At 35.5% G+C, this 21,730-nt stretch overlaps 1 protein-coding gene across 2 annotated transcripts in view; it reads left to right on the top strand.

Moving 5' to 3' along the window:
- Positions 1-725: 725 nt before the first annotated feature.
- The window catches only part of LOC121410401 (S-adenosylhomocysteine hydrolase-like protein 1), a 37,113-nt gene continuing 16,108 nt past the window's right edge, over positions 726-21,730 (top strand). Inside the window, exons 1-4 of one of the 2 annotated variants that reach the window (XM_041602462.1) lie at positions 726-902; positions 15,828-15,992; positions 16,986-17,073; positions 17,741-17,841. In XM_041602462.1, the coding sequence (XP_041458396.1) occupies positions 792-902; positions 15,828-15,992; positions 16,986-17,073; positions 17,741-17,841 (465 nt within the window). In that variant the 5' untranslated portion in view covers positions 726-791. Of the gene's footprint in view, positions 903-10,048; positions 10,549-15,827; positions 15,993-16,985; positions 17,074-17,740; positions 17,842-21,730 lie in introns of those variants that run through there. The other variant, XM_041602461.1, reaches the window with a different exon arrangement.

Raw genomic sequence — 21,730 nt, 5'->3', positions numbered from 1 at the left:
CACATGACAATGATGAGAAAATCAAAATATTTCATATGATAAAATACAAAAGAAATAGTGAGTGAGTGATGTCATATGTTCCCTCATTTGCATACCGACCGAGATGTACATATAACTGTTTTGTGAAATGAAGCGAAACTTTAAAATATCATAGCTTTCTTATCTTACATCCGATTTTTGATGAAATTTCCAGTGTTATGCTTGTTGAATTTTTCTCTTTTTATTCAAATCAAGTTTTTGTTGGGGTGGACTTGTCCTTTAACAAACCTTTTTGTATGGATTTCTACTCTATTTCATGCGTAAAGTGAGATTTTTTTCAGATGTGTGGCCGAGTGAGATACACATAAAAGTTTAAGTTAGAGTGGTAGACCAAACCTCTACTCTCCGGGGGCGACAATGGGGGCTTGTGTCGGGCTTGTGTGTGGCTGTGTAATTTTGCAACAAATTGTGCAACCCCTCCCACCAATATGCAATCGGTATTATTTACATATGGGAACTTGTTGAATTTTCCGCCCTCGTGAACTTCTGTCCAATCGTGTCCATTGCCACAGTATCGCTATGGTCTAATTGGCCAAGTTTAATGTGACGACAAACTTGCGGGTGGCGAAGATCTATGCATTATTCATGACGAGGAGGAAATTCGGGGTCAACTCGCGGCCAATTTCCATGCTTGGTTTTCTGTACCGTGTGCATTGCCGGGTAGTATACTGTGTACGTGAGCGCCTTTCACACGTAGTATACGTCGCTAGCTATGCGCGGAAAAGCTATTGAATTGAACTGAGCAAAAGAAAATGGCAGATTCTGCATCATCGTCTGGTGAAAAAAATGGTAAAGGAAAGGTGTCCTTACGTTCCCGTTCGGATTCCAAGCCATTGCATCCGGAAGGTGTTTCCAGAGAAAGGGTGAGTATCATTAAATTATCATTAAATTCTAAATAAGAAAAAAAAAACAAGACTCGAGAGAAAATCAATCGTGACAATGAATGAACAGATGAACATTGATTGATGAATGCCTTGCCCTTCTTCAGCCCTTGCCATGTGAAGTGGTGGCACAGCTCTCTAACAGAGCATGGACCTATAACATGATGTAGGTCCATGAACAGAGCTAGAGTTGGCATTATCGTGATTTTGGGAACCACCGTTCCAGAGCTACCAAGTTTCACGCATTATGCGTGAGACTCAAGCATTTTGGACTCTTGTTCACCCCCTCAAATCTCTGTCTCACGCAACTATCACAGCTTATCCCCATATACATTGTACACAATGTCTGTGATCTCACTCAGATTCACAGAAAATCTCACGCATAGCTGGTCTTTGAACTTGGCATCTCTGCCGTTCACTTCATAAGCAGCGCTTTATTCAGTCACACGCACGGTTCCCTATTTCCACCTCCATTCACTTTGTACACAAGTGCGCGTACACAAATCTACGAGTGGTTCCCAAAACCACGATTTGGCCCTAGAGTCTAGTAGTAACTAACAGTTACTCAATGGCCAGGAGGAGGCTAGGCTTCTAGTCCTAGACTAGAGTAGAGTCAAGAGAGTATAGTAAAAATGGCATTATCGTGATATTGGGAACCACCGTTCACTTCTTACAGCAGCAGAGATGCCAAGTTCAAAGACCAGCTATGCATGAGATTTTCTGTGAATTTGAGTGAGATCACAGACATTGTGTACAATGTACATGGGGATAGGCTGTGATGGTTGCGTGAGACAGAGATTTGAGGGGATGAACAAGAGTCCAAAATGCTTGAGTCTCACGCATAATGCGTGAGACTTGGTAGCTCTGCAGCAGTGCTTTATTCAGTCATGCGCACGGTTCCCTGTTTTCACCTCCATTCACTTTGTACACAAGTGCGCATACACAAATCTACGAGTGGTTCCCAAAACCACGATTTGGCCGTAAAAATCATTTGTACGGTACCGTATGCTAGTTATTCTCCACGGAGCCAGGGGCAGGGATTGCATCCCATTTATGTGCGTGTATGGTTGGAACTACCCCTTATCGACCACCCAATTTTCCAAGCATTGTATCTGCAAAAATATTCATCAATTTTACCCAGTTTTCGTCTCATTTGTGCAGAAAATTGAGCAGATCAGATTCCCATGTTTCGCTCGGCGAAATCAATCGCAACTCTAAAAATCATGCGTAACTTGATTTTCAACCAATCAATAGCGCGCATTTGGGACTTGCGATTGATTTTTTTTACTTGCGTTTAAATGCAACTCTTTCTGCAACGGACCCCTGAATACTTTATTTTATCAGTGATAAAATGGATCTTCTCAGAATGCCACTCAATGTTATCAAGTTTACTAGAGATCAGAATGATTGTGTTACACTCCAGAAAAGGAGAGAGAGAGGGGGGGGGGTAATCTGAAATGATGGTCAGAAAGAAGGCAGGTTACATGGAAGCTGATATTTAACTCCCAAATATATTTTTCTCACCAGCAGTAACTCACAGGCCCAGCAGGAATCTTCCATAAATATAAACATGTCACTTTGTTTGGGACTTGGGGTGTCGTAATAGATGATAAACTTGGGTTTGAAGAGCATCAAAGTTCAAGTACAACAAGCTTATAAATGGGTTTAATCAGGCAAACTTTTGTCAAAGACGACTGAAAGATCAATTTTTTTAAATGTGAGTAGATATTAGACAACTTGATATTACACTACTGACAGTGCCATCAATATTTTACATGTGGGACATCTGTCTCTGGATATGAAAATTTTATTTTATATAAAAAAAACAAGCAAAGCAAGATGAGAGGGTATCACTTATGTTGTGTAACAGCATCTGCCAGATTGTAGGCTCTGTTGAATATTGCATTATTTCGAATAAATTTTTAAAATTTGTGAGTTTGAATTCAACTTACAAGCCCAGCAGGAACCTTCCATATATAAACATGTCACTTTGGTTTGGACTTAGGTTGTGATAATTTTTTTCTCGCCTGCATAGCAGAGTGAGACTATAGGCGCCGCTTTTCTGACTGCGGCGTCGTCAACATTGAAATCTTCACCAAGGTTAAGTTTTTGAAATGTCATCATAACTTAGTAAGTATTTGGACCTACATGTAGTTTATGAAACTTGGTCATAAGGGTAATCATGTATTACTGAACATCCTGCTTGAGTTTCAGGTCACATGACCAAGGTCAAAGATCATTTAGGGTCAATGAACTTTGACCATGTTGGGAGTATGTGTTGAATTGGCATCATAACTTACGAAGTTTCTGGATCTAGCTCATGAAACATCGACATAAGGTTGATTGTTTCGCACATGTCTTAGGTCACATGATCATGGTCAAAGGTCATTTTGAGTCAATGGACTTATTTTATTATTATATTGGTGTTTTGTTCTGTGAATAATTATTTTATTATTATATTGGTGTTTTGTTCTGTGAATAATTAGCTGTTTTAAAGGAAGCACTGGTGCTATATCGAAGTGTGTATTGCAAGCAAGACTGCCAGAGGCGTTCCACTTGTTTGAATTCAAACTCCACGCTATGATTGGTCTCTGACCAATCATAGCAAGGCAGTTCCTGCACTGACAGTACGCAGCTTACAGTATAAAAGGCGCACACAGCGATTGTCCACTTCAAAACCTGTACCTGTTTAATAGGTGATTCACAGTTGTGGGTTGGTCAGTTGGAGGTGCACACCAGTTTTGATTTTTGATTATTAGTATAGTTGCATTTATAGCTGTGTCATTTTCCCCTGCTACTTTTTTTTCCGTTTTCTTTCTTTTCTTTTAATCCCAAGTACAAACCATAAAGAGAACACAGTGGGCTTAGAAACACCAGTAGTAAGCACCCTATAAATGTTATTTATTATTATTATAATTGCCTGACGAAGACTAGCAAGTGCAGTCGAAACGTTGCAAGTTCAGTTTGCCGCATCATGAAACAACAGATTATTTCCTTTTAATACCGATTAATAAATGGACCTAGTTCATGAAACTAGGCCATAAGGGTGATCAAATATTACTGATTATCCTGCCCGAGTTTCAAGTCACATGCCCAAGGTCAAAGGTCATTTAGGGTCAACAAACTTTGGCCAAGTTGGGGTATTTTTTGAATTACCATGATGACTTTGAAATATCACTGAACATCCTGTGCGAGTTTCAGGTCACATGACCAAGGTCAAAGGTCATTTTAAGGTCAGTGAAATCTGGCCAAGTTGGGGGTATTTGTTGAATTACCATCATACTTTTAAAAGTTTATGGATCTGATTCATCAAACTTGACCATAAGAGCAATCAAATATCACTGAACATCCTGTGTGAGTTTCAGTTCACATGATCAAGGTAAAAGGTCATTTGAGGTCAATGAACTTTGGCCAAGTTAAGGCTATTTGTTGAATTACCATCATATCTTTGACAGTTTATGGATCTGATTCATCAAACTTGCACATTAGAGTAATCAAGTATCACTGAACATCCTGTGCAAGTTTCAGGTCACATGACCAAGGTAAATGTTCATTTAAGGTTAATGAACTTTGCCCACTTTGGGGTTATTTGTTGAATTACCATCATAACTCATAAACAGGATGTGTATATGTATACCTGTTTTGTGGAAAATAAGCGAAACTTTGAAATGTCATAACTTTCTTATTTTACATCTGATTTGAATAAAATTTTCAGCATTATGCTAAGTTTGATTTTTCTCTATTTATTAAAATCAACATTTTTCTGGGGTGGACTTGAGCTTCAAGATCACTTCCAAGACCACAGTGAGCATTCCCAATCCTAATTCCCATTACATGTTAAACTGGTTTCCTATAGTTTTGGAAGTAGATGAGAACGGGTTTTGTCTATGCTGCATGTATATAACATTCTTTGATGTGTACCATTAATTCCTTACAAGACAATAAAGATATCCATGTCATTATGCCACACAACAATCAAACAAAACAAGAAAAAATGTACTGAATCAGTCTTACTTGGGGTATAGTTCATGAATATGATAACATTTTATCTCTGACTAAAAAAATTAGTGATTCACTTTCTTAGAACCGTTTCGGTTTTATCATGAAACTGTTACCCTGTTCTCATCTACTTTTCTAAAATTAGTTTTTTTTAAATCAGTTCAGGAAACCAGTTTGGAAGATTACTTTGCTAGTGTTCCCATCTGATCACCCAAAAGTCATTTTCAGATTCAGAACCCATTCACAGAAAGCGATCTTGTTGCTATAGGAACTGTCTCAGTTTCACACAAAATTTGAAACTGCAGTGTAGGCATTCTACATACAACATATATGCAGTGATTACTTCCCCAAAATGGTAGTTTCCTCACCTATGCTTAAACTAGTTTAACAAAGCAAGGTAATCTGGAAAACAACATTGGAGGTGGTTTTCTGAACTGGTTTGGAAGATCGTTTCTAAGACCGCTTCGACTTTCATGTTACACAGTAAACTAGTTTTAGGACAGTAGTGAGAATATGGTCATTGTTGATTATCACCTCTCAATACCCATGTTTTCTTTTTGTTGGCTGTAACTCTGGTTTGTAATGAAAATTTTCAAATGAACCAAGTTATTGGGTTTAGATTGTGTGCTCCTAGAACATACTTATGTACATTTGTGCTATTGAACTTAAATTGAAAATCCGAAATATCATGCAGAAGAGTTTGAAGAGTTGCTGTAGGCCCTAGATATCATATATGTAATTTTGGTCAGCAGCATTGTATAATTATCAAGTAGTCATGAAAGTTATACCAACTGCACTATTTTTTAAGTATTCCTGCAGAAGTATTCCTATGAACCAACTGTCCTGAAAATTGTCAAAGAGGGCTCACTGAAGTGATGATCTGTTTTGCGTGTCCAGATCAGCATTAGCTTGTTCCCTGCGATCATGTGATTAAAGAGAAACTTGTGTTGTTTGGAAGGTGTGATGTGCTCCTGGCCTGAGAGAAATTATATAGCCTTGTCTTTGGCCTCAGAGTTGATCTAGACTCCGAAATCCTTGACCAAATCCTTGACCTTAGCCTTGGCTTTGCAACTTTTCACTCAACATTGTTGCATGTTGAAAATATTCATCAAGTTTTTTTCAAGTTCTTGTTTATGTTATTTAGGAATTCATATCATTGTTTAAAAGTCATTCGCAAAGGATTATATTTTTCTGATGCACTCAAAACATCACCCCTCCCCCAAAGAAAAGGGAAGTGATGTCTGCAGATTAGCTTTTGGAATTAATACTTAAAGTAGACAACCGAAGAATCAAAAGTATTTTATAATGTCTTTTTGTGGTCATCATTGTAAAGGGGAAGTATTACTTATCAGATATATAACTTCACTTTTTAAAATAGTGATTAGAGTTTGCAGAAATTAGCTCTCAAAAATGACTTATTTTCATGGCATATTTCTGCCTTCGTCCGTCCTCTGGCGAGCTCCAGCTGAGTGACGTCACACCAAGAGCAGTGAGCAGCTGAGCTGACAGCAGCCCATTGAAGACGATCTTTCCAATCAGCGTTTTTTGCTCTTAGAATTGTTTATTACTCACAAGATTGGTCTTATTACATAGATAAAAGTTTGAATTTTCTGAACAGTAAAATGAAATGCACATTTAACATATTTTGGTAACCGATATTTAGCTTAGAAAAAATTATTTGTTTTCAAGAAATATACGTGAATAAACAAAGCATATTTTCACTTAGAAATCATGCTTGCACCACATTGATATTATTATCAATATAAAACATAGACATTCGTCTTCACGACTGAATAAAAATTATGAAATTTAATTACGTAGCAAGTTCAGGAACCACAAAAAAACACGGCAATATCCATCGCGAAATGATTGGAATTGCAGTTGGATTGCTGAAGCATTGCGAGGCAACAGCAGCGAACGCACTTTGTATATATATCATTATGAACCCAGGAACGATAAAGATACTCTCTGTGGACAAATCTGTACGCACGTAGTTTTTTTTGTGAGTGCGGGGATCCTGGTTCGAAACTCTTCGATTTTTTTTGGTTCGGGATTTTTTTTTTTCAGTTATATCCCTTCCCCGTTCCTACCAGCTCTTTTTTCTCTTTTTTATTTTCATGTGAGATTCTGTTCAGTCCTGTATTTATTAAATCTTACTTCTTAATTGCTGCTTTTTATTTTCAAGTTAGATTCTCTAGGCCTACTTTGGGCAGCGACTCCCTCACGGTAGTCACTTAAGAACCAAGTTTGAAAGGACACTCGTAAAATTACGTCACTCTCGCCGATGAATATTCATTAGATCGTGGTCGTGCGTGTTCAATACACACTGAGTGCATGCATGCAGAGAGTTTGTATTGAACACGCACGACCACGATCTAATGAATATTCATCGGCGAGAGTGACGTAATTTTACAAGTATCCTTTCAAACTTGGTTCTTAAGTGACTACCGGTACCCTGATCACTCACTGACTGGAGTGGAGCAACACAATGACGAATGCAGTAGACAAAATCGGTCTTTACAGTCCACAATTCAATAAAAACGGGCAAAGGAACACAGTTCTGATTCACGTTTGGTCTGAAGTTGTCGAAAACAGAAATTGAATGTCACATAACATGAAGAAAACGGTAAATTCGGAAGATATTGAACAGGTCAGTAAGGTGATTCAGTGCATGATGCACAGAGAGCTGATGAGCTCGTCGATTGTGTGACGTCATTATTCTCGACCGTTTTCGGCTGCGTGATTGTCGGTCTGGGGGGCTGAGAAGGGTGTCTAATAATTTAATTTCTTGCATTTCCACGACATCTATAAGACTTTTTAGTGATATATTTGTGTATAAAAAGACAATACCTTTCCATCCATATATAATTTGTCTATAATCATCACTTTCGTGAATTTTCTTCGTGTGTATCCTTTAAATGTTCATGTATCTGTATAAAAAGCATATGTAGACCAGGGATGTGAGAGTTCAGATTTTTATCTGATTTCAGATTTTATTGTTTTGATTTTCTGCTGAATTTCAGCTTATATTTGGCTTTCCTCTGTACAAAAAGTATGGGAGTGCTTTCTATTTCAGACTTTTTCAGCTTTTTTGAGATCTTTTTGTTTGTGATCACTCACACCCCTGATGAAGACTGATTTCCTCCCAAACTTAATTCAGCTGGCAAAGTACAGACTGTATATTATCAAATTATATTACATAGGTTATGTAGATTCGAATCATTGACCATAGCTGTGAGGATCACATTTGCTATATTTTAGGTTTTGACATCACCTCAGTGAATATAACCGCTGTATTGTCAATTGTGGCGTTTGTGACGTCACTGGCTGCTTACAAGTTGCGCAAGCAGGTAGTTTATTTGATGCACGCGTCAATTGCACGAAGAATGTGCTTGATATATTTCTTTAAAAAAATTCATTATGACGTAGATGGATCAGAGCTGCAGCAAGAATTTCGGGTTAATCAGAGAGCCAGATGATGAATGCAATCTCTGATGGCAAATCCACAAGTCTATAGCCTTGTCTATCTTTTAAATAAATTACATTTCAACTCCCCTCTGAAGCTATATTTTTCCCTTGGGAGAATATTTTCCTTCAGCGCTGCGCGCATCGGGCTAATATAATCCCTTGGGAAAAATAAAACTCTGTAAGGAGAGTAAATGTTATATTCAAACTCTAGGTAGGCAATATCTGTATAATATTACATAGGTTATGTAGATTTGAATCAGTGATAGGTCAATACGCCATCACGTGACCATAGCTGCGAGGATCGCATTTGTTATATTCTAGGTTTTGACGTCACCTCAGGGAATCTACTGCGTTTTATTGTCAATTGCGGAATTATATTCACTAAGGTGACGTCACTCGCTGAATACAAGTTGCGTAACAAGGTAGTTTATTTGATGTACGCGCTAATGTTAACGTGTCGATTGCATGAAGAATGCGCTTGATGTATTTAAAAAAAAAATATCTATTATGACGTAGATGGATAAGAGCTGTAATAAGAATTTCGGGTTTGAGCAAGATGATGAATGCAATCTCTGATAGCAAATCCACATAGACTATATAATATAACAGATATTGCCTGGTCTATCGTTTTAATAAATAACATTTCAACTCCCCTCCGAAGCTATATTTTTCCCTTGGGAGAATATTTTACCTCAGTGCTGCGCGCTTCGGGCAAAATATAATCCCTTGGGAAAAATATAACTCCATCAGGGAGAGGAAATGTTATATTCAAACTCTAGTTAGGCAATATCTGTATAATTCATATTGGCAAGAATCCAACCTAGAATATCAAAGAGATATAGAGTGTTGCAAAGGTACACTTGATTCTGCTGTCAATTGGCAATGGTCAAGTGATTAAAAGCTCTAGGTTAAAGCTACATTTTCGCCAAATACTATTTTGTTTGCAAAAACCAAATTGGAATTCATTTGGCCTATTTAGGCTGTTATCTATTGTGTTTCAGAGGAGGAGGGGTATCCATTTACACCTCCCATGTTCCAAGTAGAGTGCAAGTCATAGCCCACTTCAGTGTCGTGTAGATCTTTATTATTCAATTTCCTGTTGTTTTGTTGCTTCTGTGCTACTTTTGACTGTCTGGCTTATTTGTATAAATGAAGGTACGTTTTGTACATTTATACATATGATACACTTTGGAGCAAACAGATTAATGATAACCTATAGCAGATCTATAATGAGCAAGGCAGATGATAGACTTTCATTTTTCAGAATTCTTTAAAATGCTGTCAAATAATAATAGATTATACTTATCATATTCTTATCAATGTCATTGCAGATGCTCAACTTGTGCAAGTTATAGTGTTCACAGTTCTAGAAAGAATATTTTCTTGGTTGACTAACCTTACTTTGTCAGATTTAATAATTTCATATCAGATCATTTGGATAACCTATCATTTGACAGAATTAACCTTTTCATCAGCGAGGACTTTTAAAAGGGTAATGGGCATCCATGAAGTACTACATTGTATCACATTGATATTTTCATGTCCAGAGGATTTTACCTTGCATGTGACATTTGAAAAAGCAGTAAACAAAACAAAACAAGATAAATGATGCTAGAATGATGCCCATCTCACAAATTCAAGATATTGAATTATATCGAATGTTAGATGAAGTTCATTGATTTTGCTTTGATACCTATATTTGACAACATTTATACTAAATGTAAAACAAGCACCTCTCATACAAACTGGTGCATATGACTTTGAAAGCTTAATAATTTTTGTCTGGTGACATTTTCTGATTTCATCATCTGGTGTTGTTCACTTCCTGCTTGATAAATCCCCTCCTCGGAGCTTCATATTCGGACAAGGAGGGGGCTGACAGTTTGGCATTCACTCACTCTCTCTCTTCCTGCTAGCAACATCTTTTCACAAGCTGCTCTGTCTAGTGCAGTCTCTTCATTGAGCTCTCTGGATTGCCATTGAATACTAAGCAAAGCAAAGCAGTGTGTATAAAATGTCTGCCATGGAGCCAATGAGTGGGGTTTCACAAGAGGAGATGAATAAATTATGTGCTAATGGAAAAGCCACGAAAGTACAAGTGCATTTAGAAGGAGCTGATAGTGCCAAGGCAGCAGAGGTAGGCGAATCTGAAAATGGAAAGGTTAGTCAATATTGAATTAGAATTGTTTCAGAGCTTTGGTCAAGTAGTCAACTCCATTTTCATCTCATTTTTCCAGTGGCCACCCTTTTTTTTTGGGGGGGGGTGGGATTAGCTCTTTATATTTTTTGTGGTATTGTACATCACCATGGGACCTACATGTACAGTGTACACCAAGTATGGTCTCTCATTGATTGTTGATATTCTTTTCTTACCTTTGTGATAATTGCTAATAGAAGAGGATAATAAGCCTATAATTTTACATAGAGAATCTAAAATGATTTAGAAAGTAAAGTTTATTTTTTTAGTAATTGATTTTGTATTATATTCATTTTTATGCTTTTCCGCTTAAACAAAAAAAAACACTTTAAAGGTCAAGTCCACCCCATGAAAATGTTTATTTGAATCAGAATAGAAAAATCAAACCAGCATACCACTGAAAATTTCATCAAAATCGGATGTAAAATAAGAAAATTATGACCTTTCATAAGTTTATTTTCTGCAAAACAGGTAACTATGCATAAATCTGATATGCAAATGAGAGTTGATGATGTCCCTCAATCAATATTTCTTTTGTTTTTTTATTGTTTGAATTATGCAATATTTAATTTTTACCGATTTTACAATATTGACCAAATTGACTGAGCCCAGAAAAGTTGAGACAATGTTAATTGCATTGTACAGGGAGGAATATATTTTGTTTTTCATGACAATCATGAGAAAATGGGAATATTACATATTTTTAATGAAATACAAAAGAAATAGTGGGTAATGTCATCAGTCCTCTCACTTGCATAAGACCAGGATGTGCATATAACTGTTTTGTGAAATTGAGCATACATTGAAAAAATGTCATAACTTTATTTCATTATTTTGATGAAATTTTCAGTATTATACAAAGTTGTTGTTCAAAGGCCATTTTTGGTCAATGGACATAATATTTAGTATGAATGTTTTCTTTTGTGAATTATTATTCAATAGCTGATTTCGAAGTCAGCACTGCTGCTATATCGAATCAAGTAATGCAGGCAGGACTGCCAGGGGCATTCCACTTATTATTTTCAACATAGAATCTGATGGGGTTGGTAAAAAAAAAAAACCCAACAAATGTCCGCACTACATTTATCTGTACATACTTGTAAATGGATCTACATGTAGTTGGGCAATTCCACAGGTTGGTGGACATGAGCTTAAAAATTCAAATTCAATATTTTCTTGAATTTTTTAATACTTAAAGTCCTTCATACATGATAGTTTCAGGAACAAGAAATAAAAAGTTTATTTTCATAAGTATACTTTGGAAAAAAATGGTCAAAAGTTGTGTCTTCCATTGTGTACCAAAATACAAGAAAAATAGTGAAAAATGAAATATGCCTTATTACCATTTGGTTATTGCAACAACATACCACTTTATACATTTCTGAAGTTTAGAAGAGTCAAATTACTTAAAATACACAACCGCTTTTCAAGTAAATTTGTAGTACTCATTCAAAAACGAATATTGCAACCTGCCCATGTGATGTAACGTGAGTAACCGAAAAAACTGACTTTGTTTTCTGAGAGAAAAATTCTTCACAGTTAATTGGTGGGATTTCAAATTCTCTTCCTTCAAACAATCTTTGACACAGTGATGACTATCAAAATCACTAAAAAGTACAATTTTTTAATAAAAATGATGAAGAAATACTGTAACGTGAGTAACTTTGTAACGTGAGTAACCATCATGTAATGTGAGTAACCAGTAAAAATTATTCAGTTCGGTAACATTTTCTGTGGGATGTCAAGTTTTAAGTCTCATGGTGAGTTGTGAAGTTATTTTTGATCAATCAAAAGCAAAATGAGGGTACATCTCTTTGATGCGACTCTTTGTTCATCAAAATATCAGTGGTCATACAATCACGCAAAAACTTGAATATTAAGTAGAAGTATTCATAATGCGAGAGTGCATTAGTAAGACTTGGTTTTGATTAACCAAACTTAAAAGAGTGTTCGGACAACACATTGAATGCCCTTACCTGTAACTCTATCTAGGCCGGGGTATTTTGGGAGTTGATATGGCCCGGGGGGGGGGGCTCCCAGGCCCCCTTGAGATCTCGGCCATTGGCCGCACGATCACGCTGAAAATTTGCGTGCAGGTTGTCTTGGACATAATCTACAATACTATATAGTAATTTATTTCATGCAAATTGGTATTAAGCGATTATGCTAATTTATGCATAATTATTAAGCGAAATCATACTTTTCCTTCCTACTCCCCAATAAAGCTCCAATTGTTCAAATTTTTGGTACAAAATCTCTTTTTGATGTTCCTAGCAATGAAATTTACACACATTATTGAATTTTCAATGACATGTGTGTTGTTAACCATACATGGACAAAATGTAACGTGAGTAACCATATTATCTGCACCCCAAGTAAAAACCATGTGTTCTTTATTTTTTTTAATTATATACAAAGTTTGTCTCCCTAATATACTTCTTTGAAATGGATATAATCAACTTTCATAAAAGCCTTGTATGAGGAGACTTTTCACTTATGTCGACTTTTCATTTTATGCATGTCCAAATCATGTAACGTGAGTAACCGACACATTCCAAAGATTTGCCAGGAGCATAATATGATTTCCCAAGTTTTGTTTTTATACAAAGGATAGTCAGACTGTGTACTTTGTTGTGATAAGGAGATGTTTAGTTCCTATCAATAATAATGGAGTTACAGCTCCAAGTATGAGTCAAGGTGTCTCCAAATGTAACGTGAGTAACCGTGGAATAGCCCAGTTGATGAAATATAGACATAAGAGTAATCAATTATATAAATGATTGTTTTGCAATTTGCACACAGCTTAGATTACTTGATCATGTTCAAAGGTTATTTTGGGTCAATGGACATAGTATTTTATGATATGAATGTTTTCATAAATTTGTGAATAATTATTCAATAGCTGTTTTCAAAGTCAGCACTGCTGCTATATCAAATTGTGTAATGCAGGCAAGACTGCCAGGGGCATTCCACTTGTTATTTCAACATAGAAACTGATGGGGTTGGTAAAAAAATAAAACAAATGATACCTTTATCTGTACATACTCCTAAATCACATTAAAAGTAAAGCCCCAGTGAGCCAGTACTCAATTCAACTCTTTGAGGTCAGAAAAATGCTGAATTGAATCATTGTAAGAGAAAAAATCAAACATGCAATTTTGCTTTTTAGTCTGTCTCCTACCTGGCTTAAGTTTGGCTTGCATGTAGATTACAAACATGTACAATACGGGCAGTCATACATACTTGGCAAAGGTACATATGTATATAAACAAAATAACAAATTGTACATTATTTTGCTTACACTATATGACATTAATGGTATGTACACGTATTTAGCTTAAATTTGTCTTGATAAAGTAAAATACTTATGTGATTTGAATGTGAGTATCAATAGTAATTTTTCTTAAAGCAAAATACCTGATCAATATTTTTTTATTGAATACGATCGAGATGCAGAGTCATGGGATCTTTTAATTACCTACATGTATATTAGGCCTCATATGTCTGATCATTTTTTTAAGAAGTAAAGGGCCTGATGATATCTTCAAAGAACTTGGTTGTTGTCAAGTCATGCTTAGCTGAGCCTGATGCCAATTAACCTTCAATATTTCATGTATCTCACATGACATGCATTAGTCTAGGAATCTTCCAATGCAGAGGAATTAGCAACCATGTATAAATCTTGGTACATTATGTGTTTTGTACATTATCTGTTTGGATACATGGTGTGTATATTTAACACCTACTGTGCAGTATCAAATAGTTATCCAGATAAATCTACAACTCATTTCAATTTTGTGTGCTTTCCCTGAGACATTTGCAATATGCATGGAGACAAATTATAACTCATTAAGAGTCCCTAGGCATGCAAAATCTTTGACGGAAATGGCTGCAACTACCTTGTCTGTTTGAAAAAAAATTAAACATACAGTGTACATGCAGATTGTAATATAAGAAAAATATGATTCAGAAGATTAAAATGGAAACATCAAATATTTATTCTTTATCTGTTGTTTGTCACAGACACTTCTTGGAAGACAGAAGTTAAGGCAGTATACATGTATTTCAAGCATCTGGGCATATAATAATTACTGAAAACCTTTACCCTTTTTTTTTTTGGGGGGGGTAGTTGAAATAAACAATGTTTATTAAAAGGGGCAGTATGACTGAAGAGTAATGTGAGAATATGTCAACAAATCCTGGACAAATCCCTCAGGTAATAGAAGTTTAGCATGTATGCACATTGCTCTAGCAAATTGATCTTGCCCGTTGTCAGAATAAGAAATGAGTTTCCCTGAATGTGGACTTAAGTAAATTACATTAAATGTGAATTTTTGTCCTATTCAACTGGAAGGAAAACAATCAGTCAGTTTCAAAGTGTACTTCTAAAAGATTTGGTTTATTGGTGACCTTCTGTTTGGAATAGAATTAATGAGTTGTTAATGTTAGGAAGTGTGATATGAATATCGTTGATTTCGTTTGACTCCATGCCCCAAGCTGCCCAAAACTCATCAGCCTCTGCAATTATTTAGAGGGTATAAATTATTAAGGTTTAGATATAAATCAGAAAATGATATCACAGCATTTCTACATTGTTTTTTGGTTGATTTCTCATCGATTGTCAAACAAGTTCTGTGCTTGACAGCAAACACAAACTTGAGTGATATTATCCCCTTTGAATAGGTAAATACTAAAAATATGCAGAGACAAATATGTGAAGAAAAAAAATAATTAAAAAGTGAAATTCACAGAGTAAATAACAGGAAATACATAGGCCTACCAACATAATTTCCAAAACAATCCACAATCATAGATTTAAAAAAAGTATGCAATGTAGGTTGACAATTATTCAATTAGTGTAAAAATGTACTTTGCCCACCCCCCCAAAAAAATATATCTTTCCTGATGAAGAGTAGCTTTGAGCAGTTCGGAGCATGGAAACTATCCAAAGTCAAGTGAAACTTAGCACATCGTTATATTTAACTTATTACACTCACATGTGTTTGGGTAGATCATGCATATTAGAGAAGTTTTCTTTACTTCCCTATCACTACCCTGGTCAATGTAAGATTGATTTGAAAAGCCCCTGTTATTCTGATGAGCGTAAAGGCTAGCTATACAGGTATCATAACTGTACAAACATTGGTAGAATTTATTTAAATGACATGGCCATCACTGAATGATATTTTCTCAAGATTTTTGTCTAAATTTGTGTTTGTTTTGTTTTCTTGTTTGTTTTATAGAAAATAACCTTTCAAACTGGACCCCCACAAAGTGGACCAGCAGGAAGACGATACAAGAGGCGATCTAGATCTCTTTCCCAATCCTCAACAGATAGTAATACATCAGGGTCCTATTCCAGTTACTCAGAAGATGAAGATGAAATCTCACCCAGACAGAAAGAACAGGTAGAGTAGTTTGATTGTTCAATAGTTTGATAACAAAGCCCTGGTTTATAATGTTCCATGAAAGCAGTTTGTAATGAACTTAAGACTGTGCGCACAACTGGTGGTGATTTCTTGAGGGCTAAATCAGATCTGCAGTCATTTTGATTAAAACAGAAAATTTTGCAAAAGAAAGGGTGACCATTCAGGTGTCAAATTGTGTGTAACTATAAAAATGGCCCCAGAAAAGTATTAATTGCCTTAATGATATATGATGTGAACTAGTTGTAGATGAAAATAAAATCACCCCTTCTTACAGATAAGTTTTATGGATACATTTTGCTGATCTTTGATATTTTTAAATAAAAAAATAAAATGTATTATTGTCTAATTAGAAGACTGTAAAAGCAAACATCCTCTCAGTAAAAATTGATTTTTCATCTTTATGCATTTTAATCAAGACATTTTTAAAAGTGTCATTTAGATATTACCATGATTACACAAAGCCGTATAAAGCAGAAATACAATTGATGACCGTACATGAAACAAACAGTAATATAGAATGTGAGTCTCTTTTGTTACAGTGAGAAATGTTATCCATTCATCTGTTATCAATGATTTTGTAATGTAGTCAGGAATCCCCTCCCCCTTTCATGGATTTGATTTTCCAGGTTTATGTATTTCAAACTTCAAGGTGTTATACAACATACTAATTTATGCTTTGGTTAAAAATTTTGCATTTTGTGAAGAGAGAAGCTGAGCTTTATCTTGTGTGAAAATTTACCATCGCACCCATGTCTAGTGGCTAGTCATTATTTATATACAAGAGTTGCCAGGGATGGCATGATTACCTTCTCAAATTTATATTGTTGTTTAAATATTTCTCTGGGAATTTAACTTTGAATTGAGTAACAAATGTTATTGAAAATTCAACACTATTGATTGCCAAATATTATATTTAGAGATACCTTGGTGTTAGATATTTAATTCATTTTACAATTTTATTTCTTTGTAAAGAAAAATTCAAAAGGATCAAGTGACTTTTGTGTTAGGAACATTAAAAAGGCTGCATTTGGTAGGCGTGAGATAGAGATAGCAGAACAAGGTGAGTATTATAACACATTGACTCATCTTGGACTGGATGATGAAAACTTTGCATCATTTCTTGCCATCTTAAAGCTTACAGAATGACTTTACTTAGAATCAGTACTCTAACCAGGGAAAGTTTTTTTTCCTGGGACTACTTATGAGCTCAGCAGACCAAATTTGCCACATTGTATTAAAGTTTACATTGGACCCTATTTGAATTTCAGGGGCTCTTTTTTAGTTTTCCTGGGCTCTGTAGGGCATTTTGGGGATAAATTTGCCCCAAGCCCCCTTTTATTTTTTTCCTTGACTCTAACTAATTTTCTCAATTCATAATTTACAAGTTATAAATCTGAGAATGACAAGGTGGAAAAAGGGAGTCATTGACACTATTGTTTGTAATATTTGTATTTAATGATTAAAACTTAACGGGAGTTGCTTTTATAAAAAAAGTTGAGCTGCCACAATATACGATTTGATAACAGTCATGTATAATGTGTGAAACATTCTTGTTTGTCTGAAATGTCTATTTATTTTAGTACATCAATTTTGATTCTAAAGTAAGAGTTTTATAGGCGTTTGTAATGTATAGATCTTTTTCGACATTGATACCAAGATGCCAATTTCATTTTTTTTAGTTTGAATTTGCTCTTAAGAAGATATGTCCTTTATTTTTATTTTTTCAGAAATGCCTGGTTTAATGCTGCTAAGGAATAGAGTAGCTAGTGACAAGCCTCTGAAAGGAGCAAAAATCATTGGATGTACCCACATTACAGCTCAAGCTGCGGTAAGCATAAACTCTCTTCATATAAAAGAAACCCTGCTCTTAGAATGAATGTATTTCTTTGTTAACAAGTCTCAAAGTCCACAATATAATGGAAATCTAGATGTTGTTGTCAGGATTGGTACATCCATGTAGCCTATATTTGATTTTTTTACATAGGTCTGTATATTTTCAGTTGTTTAATTATTTTAGTTAATTTCCATCCATCCAATATTTTGTGCCATGTTTTTGCCTATATGCACTTGAACACACACACTAGTCTGCAGGCACATACACTGATTAAAACTTTGATCAACACCTGTGTCTCCATGCCAAGACTAGCTAATACAAAACTAGCTGTTTTAAGTCACAAGGCATATGTAGGCTGCACATTCAGACCCTTAACTTGAGTGAAGGGCTTGCATAGCAGACTACACACACACACACACACATGTTGAGTATACTGCAGCTTTGGAGAGCTACTCTCTTGTAGGCCCGTTTCGGGTACACGTGTACACGTGTACACGCACGGTCAAGTCAGTGCACGTGTACTAAATTCCATCACCGTGTACACGGTAGCATCTGCATAAACAAGCTCACAGCCTCACATTAAATCTTAGTTCTCAGACACTGTACATGTTTTAATTACTAATATGTCAACATATTTCAATTAATCCAGAGTGAGTTCACTTCCAAAATCACCAATTTAATCCACATTCTTTCTGGAGACTCACGTTTTTGTACCACGAAATCGGCACGAAATGTGTCTTCTCCGGTCTCAAAAGCTCGAAAGCGTTGCTCAATCACACTCAGAGTCAATTTGAGAATCACCAATTGTGATAGCGATCATCGCTACAACTTACGTGTTATACGCTCGCACACAAGCCTACAAACAAACGCTCTTCAAATTGGCAACATAATAATGAAAATTAATCGATAACTTCAGTTACACTTATTCTGCAGCGATCTGTGCATGCATGTACGGTACAGTATACAAAATGCGCATCCACCGAGCGTCGGCGTTAGCTAGGGCCCTGCACTGATTTTCTTTTGCATTCTTTATTAATTTAATGCGCTGCTAAGCCGAGTAAACTTTTAATTTGCACCAATTTTTGTGGATTGATACTTCAAACTTCTCAGGTAAGCTTTAAAACCGTGACTTAGGCTATATAGACCCCTTTTTATGACATATTTTTTTTATTATTGATGCGGGTCCGTGTCGACATGAAAACAGAACTCCTCTCACAGTGTTTACAACGTGTACACGTGTACACGACCGAAAAACACGCCGTGTACACGTGCATCAAACATGGACTTTCAAAACGGGCCTACTCTCTTGCAGTATGCATGCATGCAAAGACTTTATCTGGTACTTTCCGACTTGAATCATTTGTCAGCTGTTAGTGTGAAAGAAGTTATTTTCTCACAAAATAACCTCTTTGTTTTAATGCACTTTGTTTTAATGCAAGTATCTTTATTTCATTTGTTTTTTGCATTCCACAACAAATACATACTAGTCTGTGACATCTCCATTCCCTGATACACTTTAGAGAGTGACCTCGCTTGGGTTTGTGTCAATATTTCCTCTACTCGTTTCAGGAGGTACAGGGTACAGGGTACTTCACCCTGAGAGCAAATTGATTTCAATACAAGAGGAAAATTGAACAATAGAAATAGTTATCAAATCTAGTAAGTATTATATAGAAAGCTGTGTTTTACAAAACAATGAACATGGGTGTATCCACATGGTTATGATGTCATGACCAGTCCACTTTATCTTTTATGTCTTATTGCATGAAAAGAAAATAAATTATTTTATTTCTAACTAAGAATGTAAAAGCTGTTTGTTTGTTTTTTAATCAAAATTTTCAAATTCAAATTTTGATGAAATGTTCATTATTCCTGTTTATTCCATAAATTTATTAAAAAGCCTATAGTTATGTAATATAAAATCTATTGTTTTGGTGTAAAATCCCCCCAAATATGCATGTTACTATTCCATTTCATAATGCGTAGGCCCCAAAACAATTTTCGTGTGAAGGGTATGAATAAACGGTATGTTTTATTGGATAAAATACTGACTTTACATCAGATTGTCATTTAATCAGGTCCTCTATCAATATAGAAAATCTGCATATTTTTGTCTTGTTTATTAAAAACACCTCAAGTATGGAATGGGCTGAAAATTTCAGGATATAATCTCTGCCAGTAGCTTTCTAATATCCAGTTTATATGAAAAGTAAGGGGTCAAACAGCTATTTTGAATATGGTACAGATAAAAACTTTACTGAGAGAAAGTGCTAGATTTAAATTTTATGGCCAAAAAAAATGGCATATTTAAATTCTATTTGGATGAAAAATGCATTCAATGAGTACCACGCTCTTGTAAGATTGTAATGTTCATTTGTGTGCAAGTATAGTTCACATTACTGATAGTTTACTGATGCTAAAGACAGGCTTTAAATAAACTTGCAGTTAATTTAGATGAGTGGCCCTTGTTTTTCATATGCAGTGTTTTGGGGCGGGGTGATTGGGGATTAAAAGTACATGATCTGGCACAATGTGGGGTTGTTCTATCCAAGTATAATGCTCTAAATAATCTTGTATGGTGAAAGCAGTAGGCTTCACTCAGGGAACTTCCTTAATAACATGGCATAATGTTTCAATGTGAAAACCAGCTTCTGGCAAATTATCAAGTGTATTGTGAGCAATCATTTACTTTGGATATATTCCAATTGTAATTCCAGTGAAGAAGTGAAGTATTTGTCTACAGTATAAATGTATACTTTTTTAGTTATTATTTGAAATGGAAATTTATTCTTGTCTGCTAGCAAAACAGAGCACTTGAGAGTTGAGACTATAGGCTCTGCTTTTCCAATGGTGGCGGCAGCAGCATTGGCATTGTCAGCATTGAAAATCTTTAAAATTAAGATTTGAAATATATTAAAAAGTATATGGACCAAGTTCATGAAACTTAAACATAGGTATCACTGATCATCTTGCATTAGTTTCAGGTCACATGATCAAGGTCAATGATCATTTAGGGTCAATAAATTTTGACCATGTTGGGATATCAAAATTGAAATCTGGATTAACCCTATCTAGCTCGGGGGGGGGGGGGGGGTGTCTATTTTAGCCCCTCCCTTGAACATTTTGCGTAATAAGTCTGGTTCATCCCAATGTCTTTGATAATCCGTTCATGAACCATCATTAGATTACCACACTTGAAATATGAGCTTTGTTTGGATAAATACTCATCCATGAGCAGAGTTAGATTTCTTTTCAATTTGCTGTAAGGTTTGACATATTCATTCTTTCATGGGTTCTAGAACTTCTGAACCACTTATAATATGACCGCGTGTAGTTTGTAGCCGAATTGAATCATTCTACATGTATGAAGTATAATGTGGCTTTGCTTTTTTTTTTGCATAATTCAAACGAAAAGTGTGAGTTTATTTTAGATGTACATCTTAAAGAAAGAGAGGAATATTCAATAATGTCCTTTAGATGGAAAAGAATATATTTTCAGAACACACAATTTTCTTACACATAATTGCAAAGTGGATCCAGGCGGGGAGCAACGGATTCACAGTATTGCATGCCCACTCTAAGTTTGAAAATTGTCCATTTAACATGTAATTATGCATGTATTGTTATTTGGAGAACAGGGGCCGTCTTACAAAGAGTTACGATTGACCTGATCAACCTCAAATGTATGGAAATCAATCAGTGTCAGTTTCTTCAAGAAATTTGTACAATGTCCTTTGTAAGCCCCCCCCCCCTCCCCACAAAAACCCCTTACTTTTAAGAAAGCAATGAATAAACAACATATCTATATTATAAATATTTTGAACAAAAATGTTGACATTTTTGGCTTTCCATAGTTGTGGTTGATCGGATCAATCGCAACTCT

Source organism: Lytechinus variegatus, chromosome 3 (assembly GCF_018143015.1).
Source record: "Lytechinus variegatus isolate NC3 chromosome 3, Lvar_3.0, whole genome shotgun sequence".
Taxonomy (NCBI): domain Eukaryota; kingdom Metazoa; phylum Echinodermata; class Echinoidea; order Temnopleuroida; family Toxopneustidae; genus Lytechinus; species Lytechinus variegatus.
Note: the sequence above shows the minus strand (reverse complement) of the source record. Positions and strands in the feature narration are given on the sequence as shown.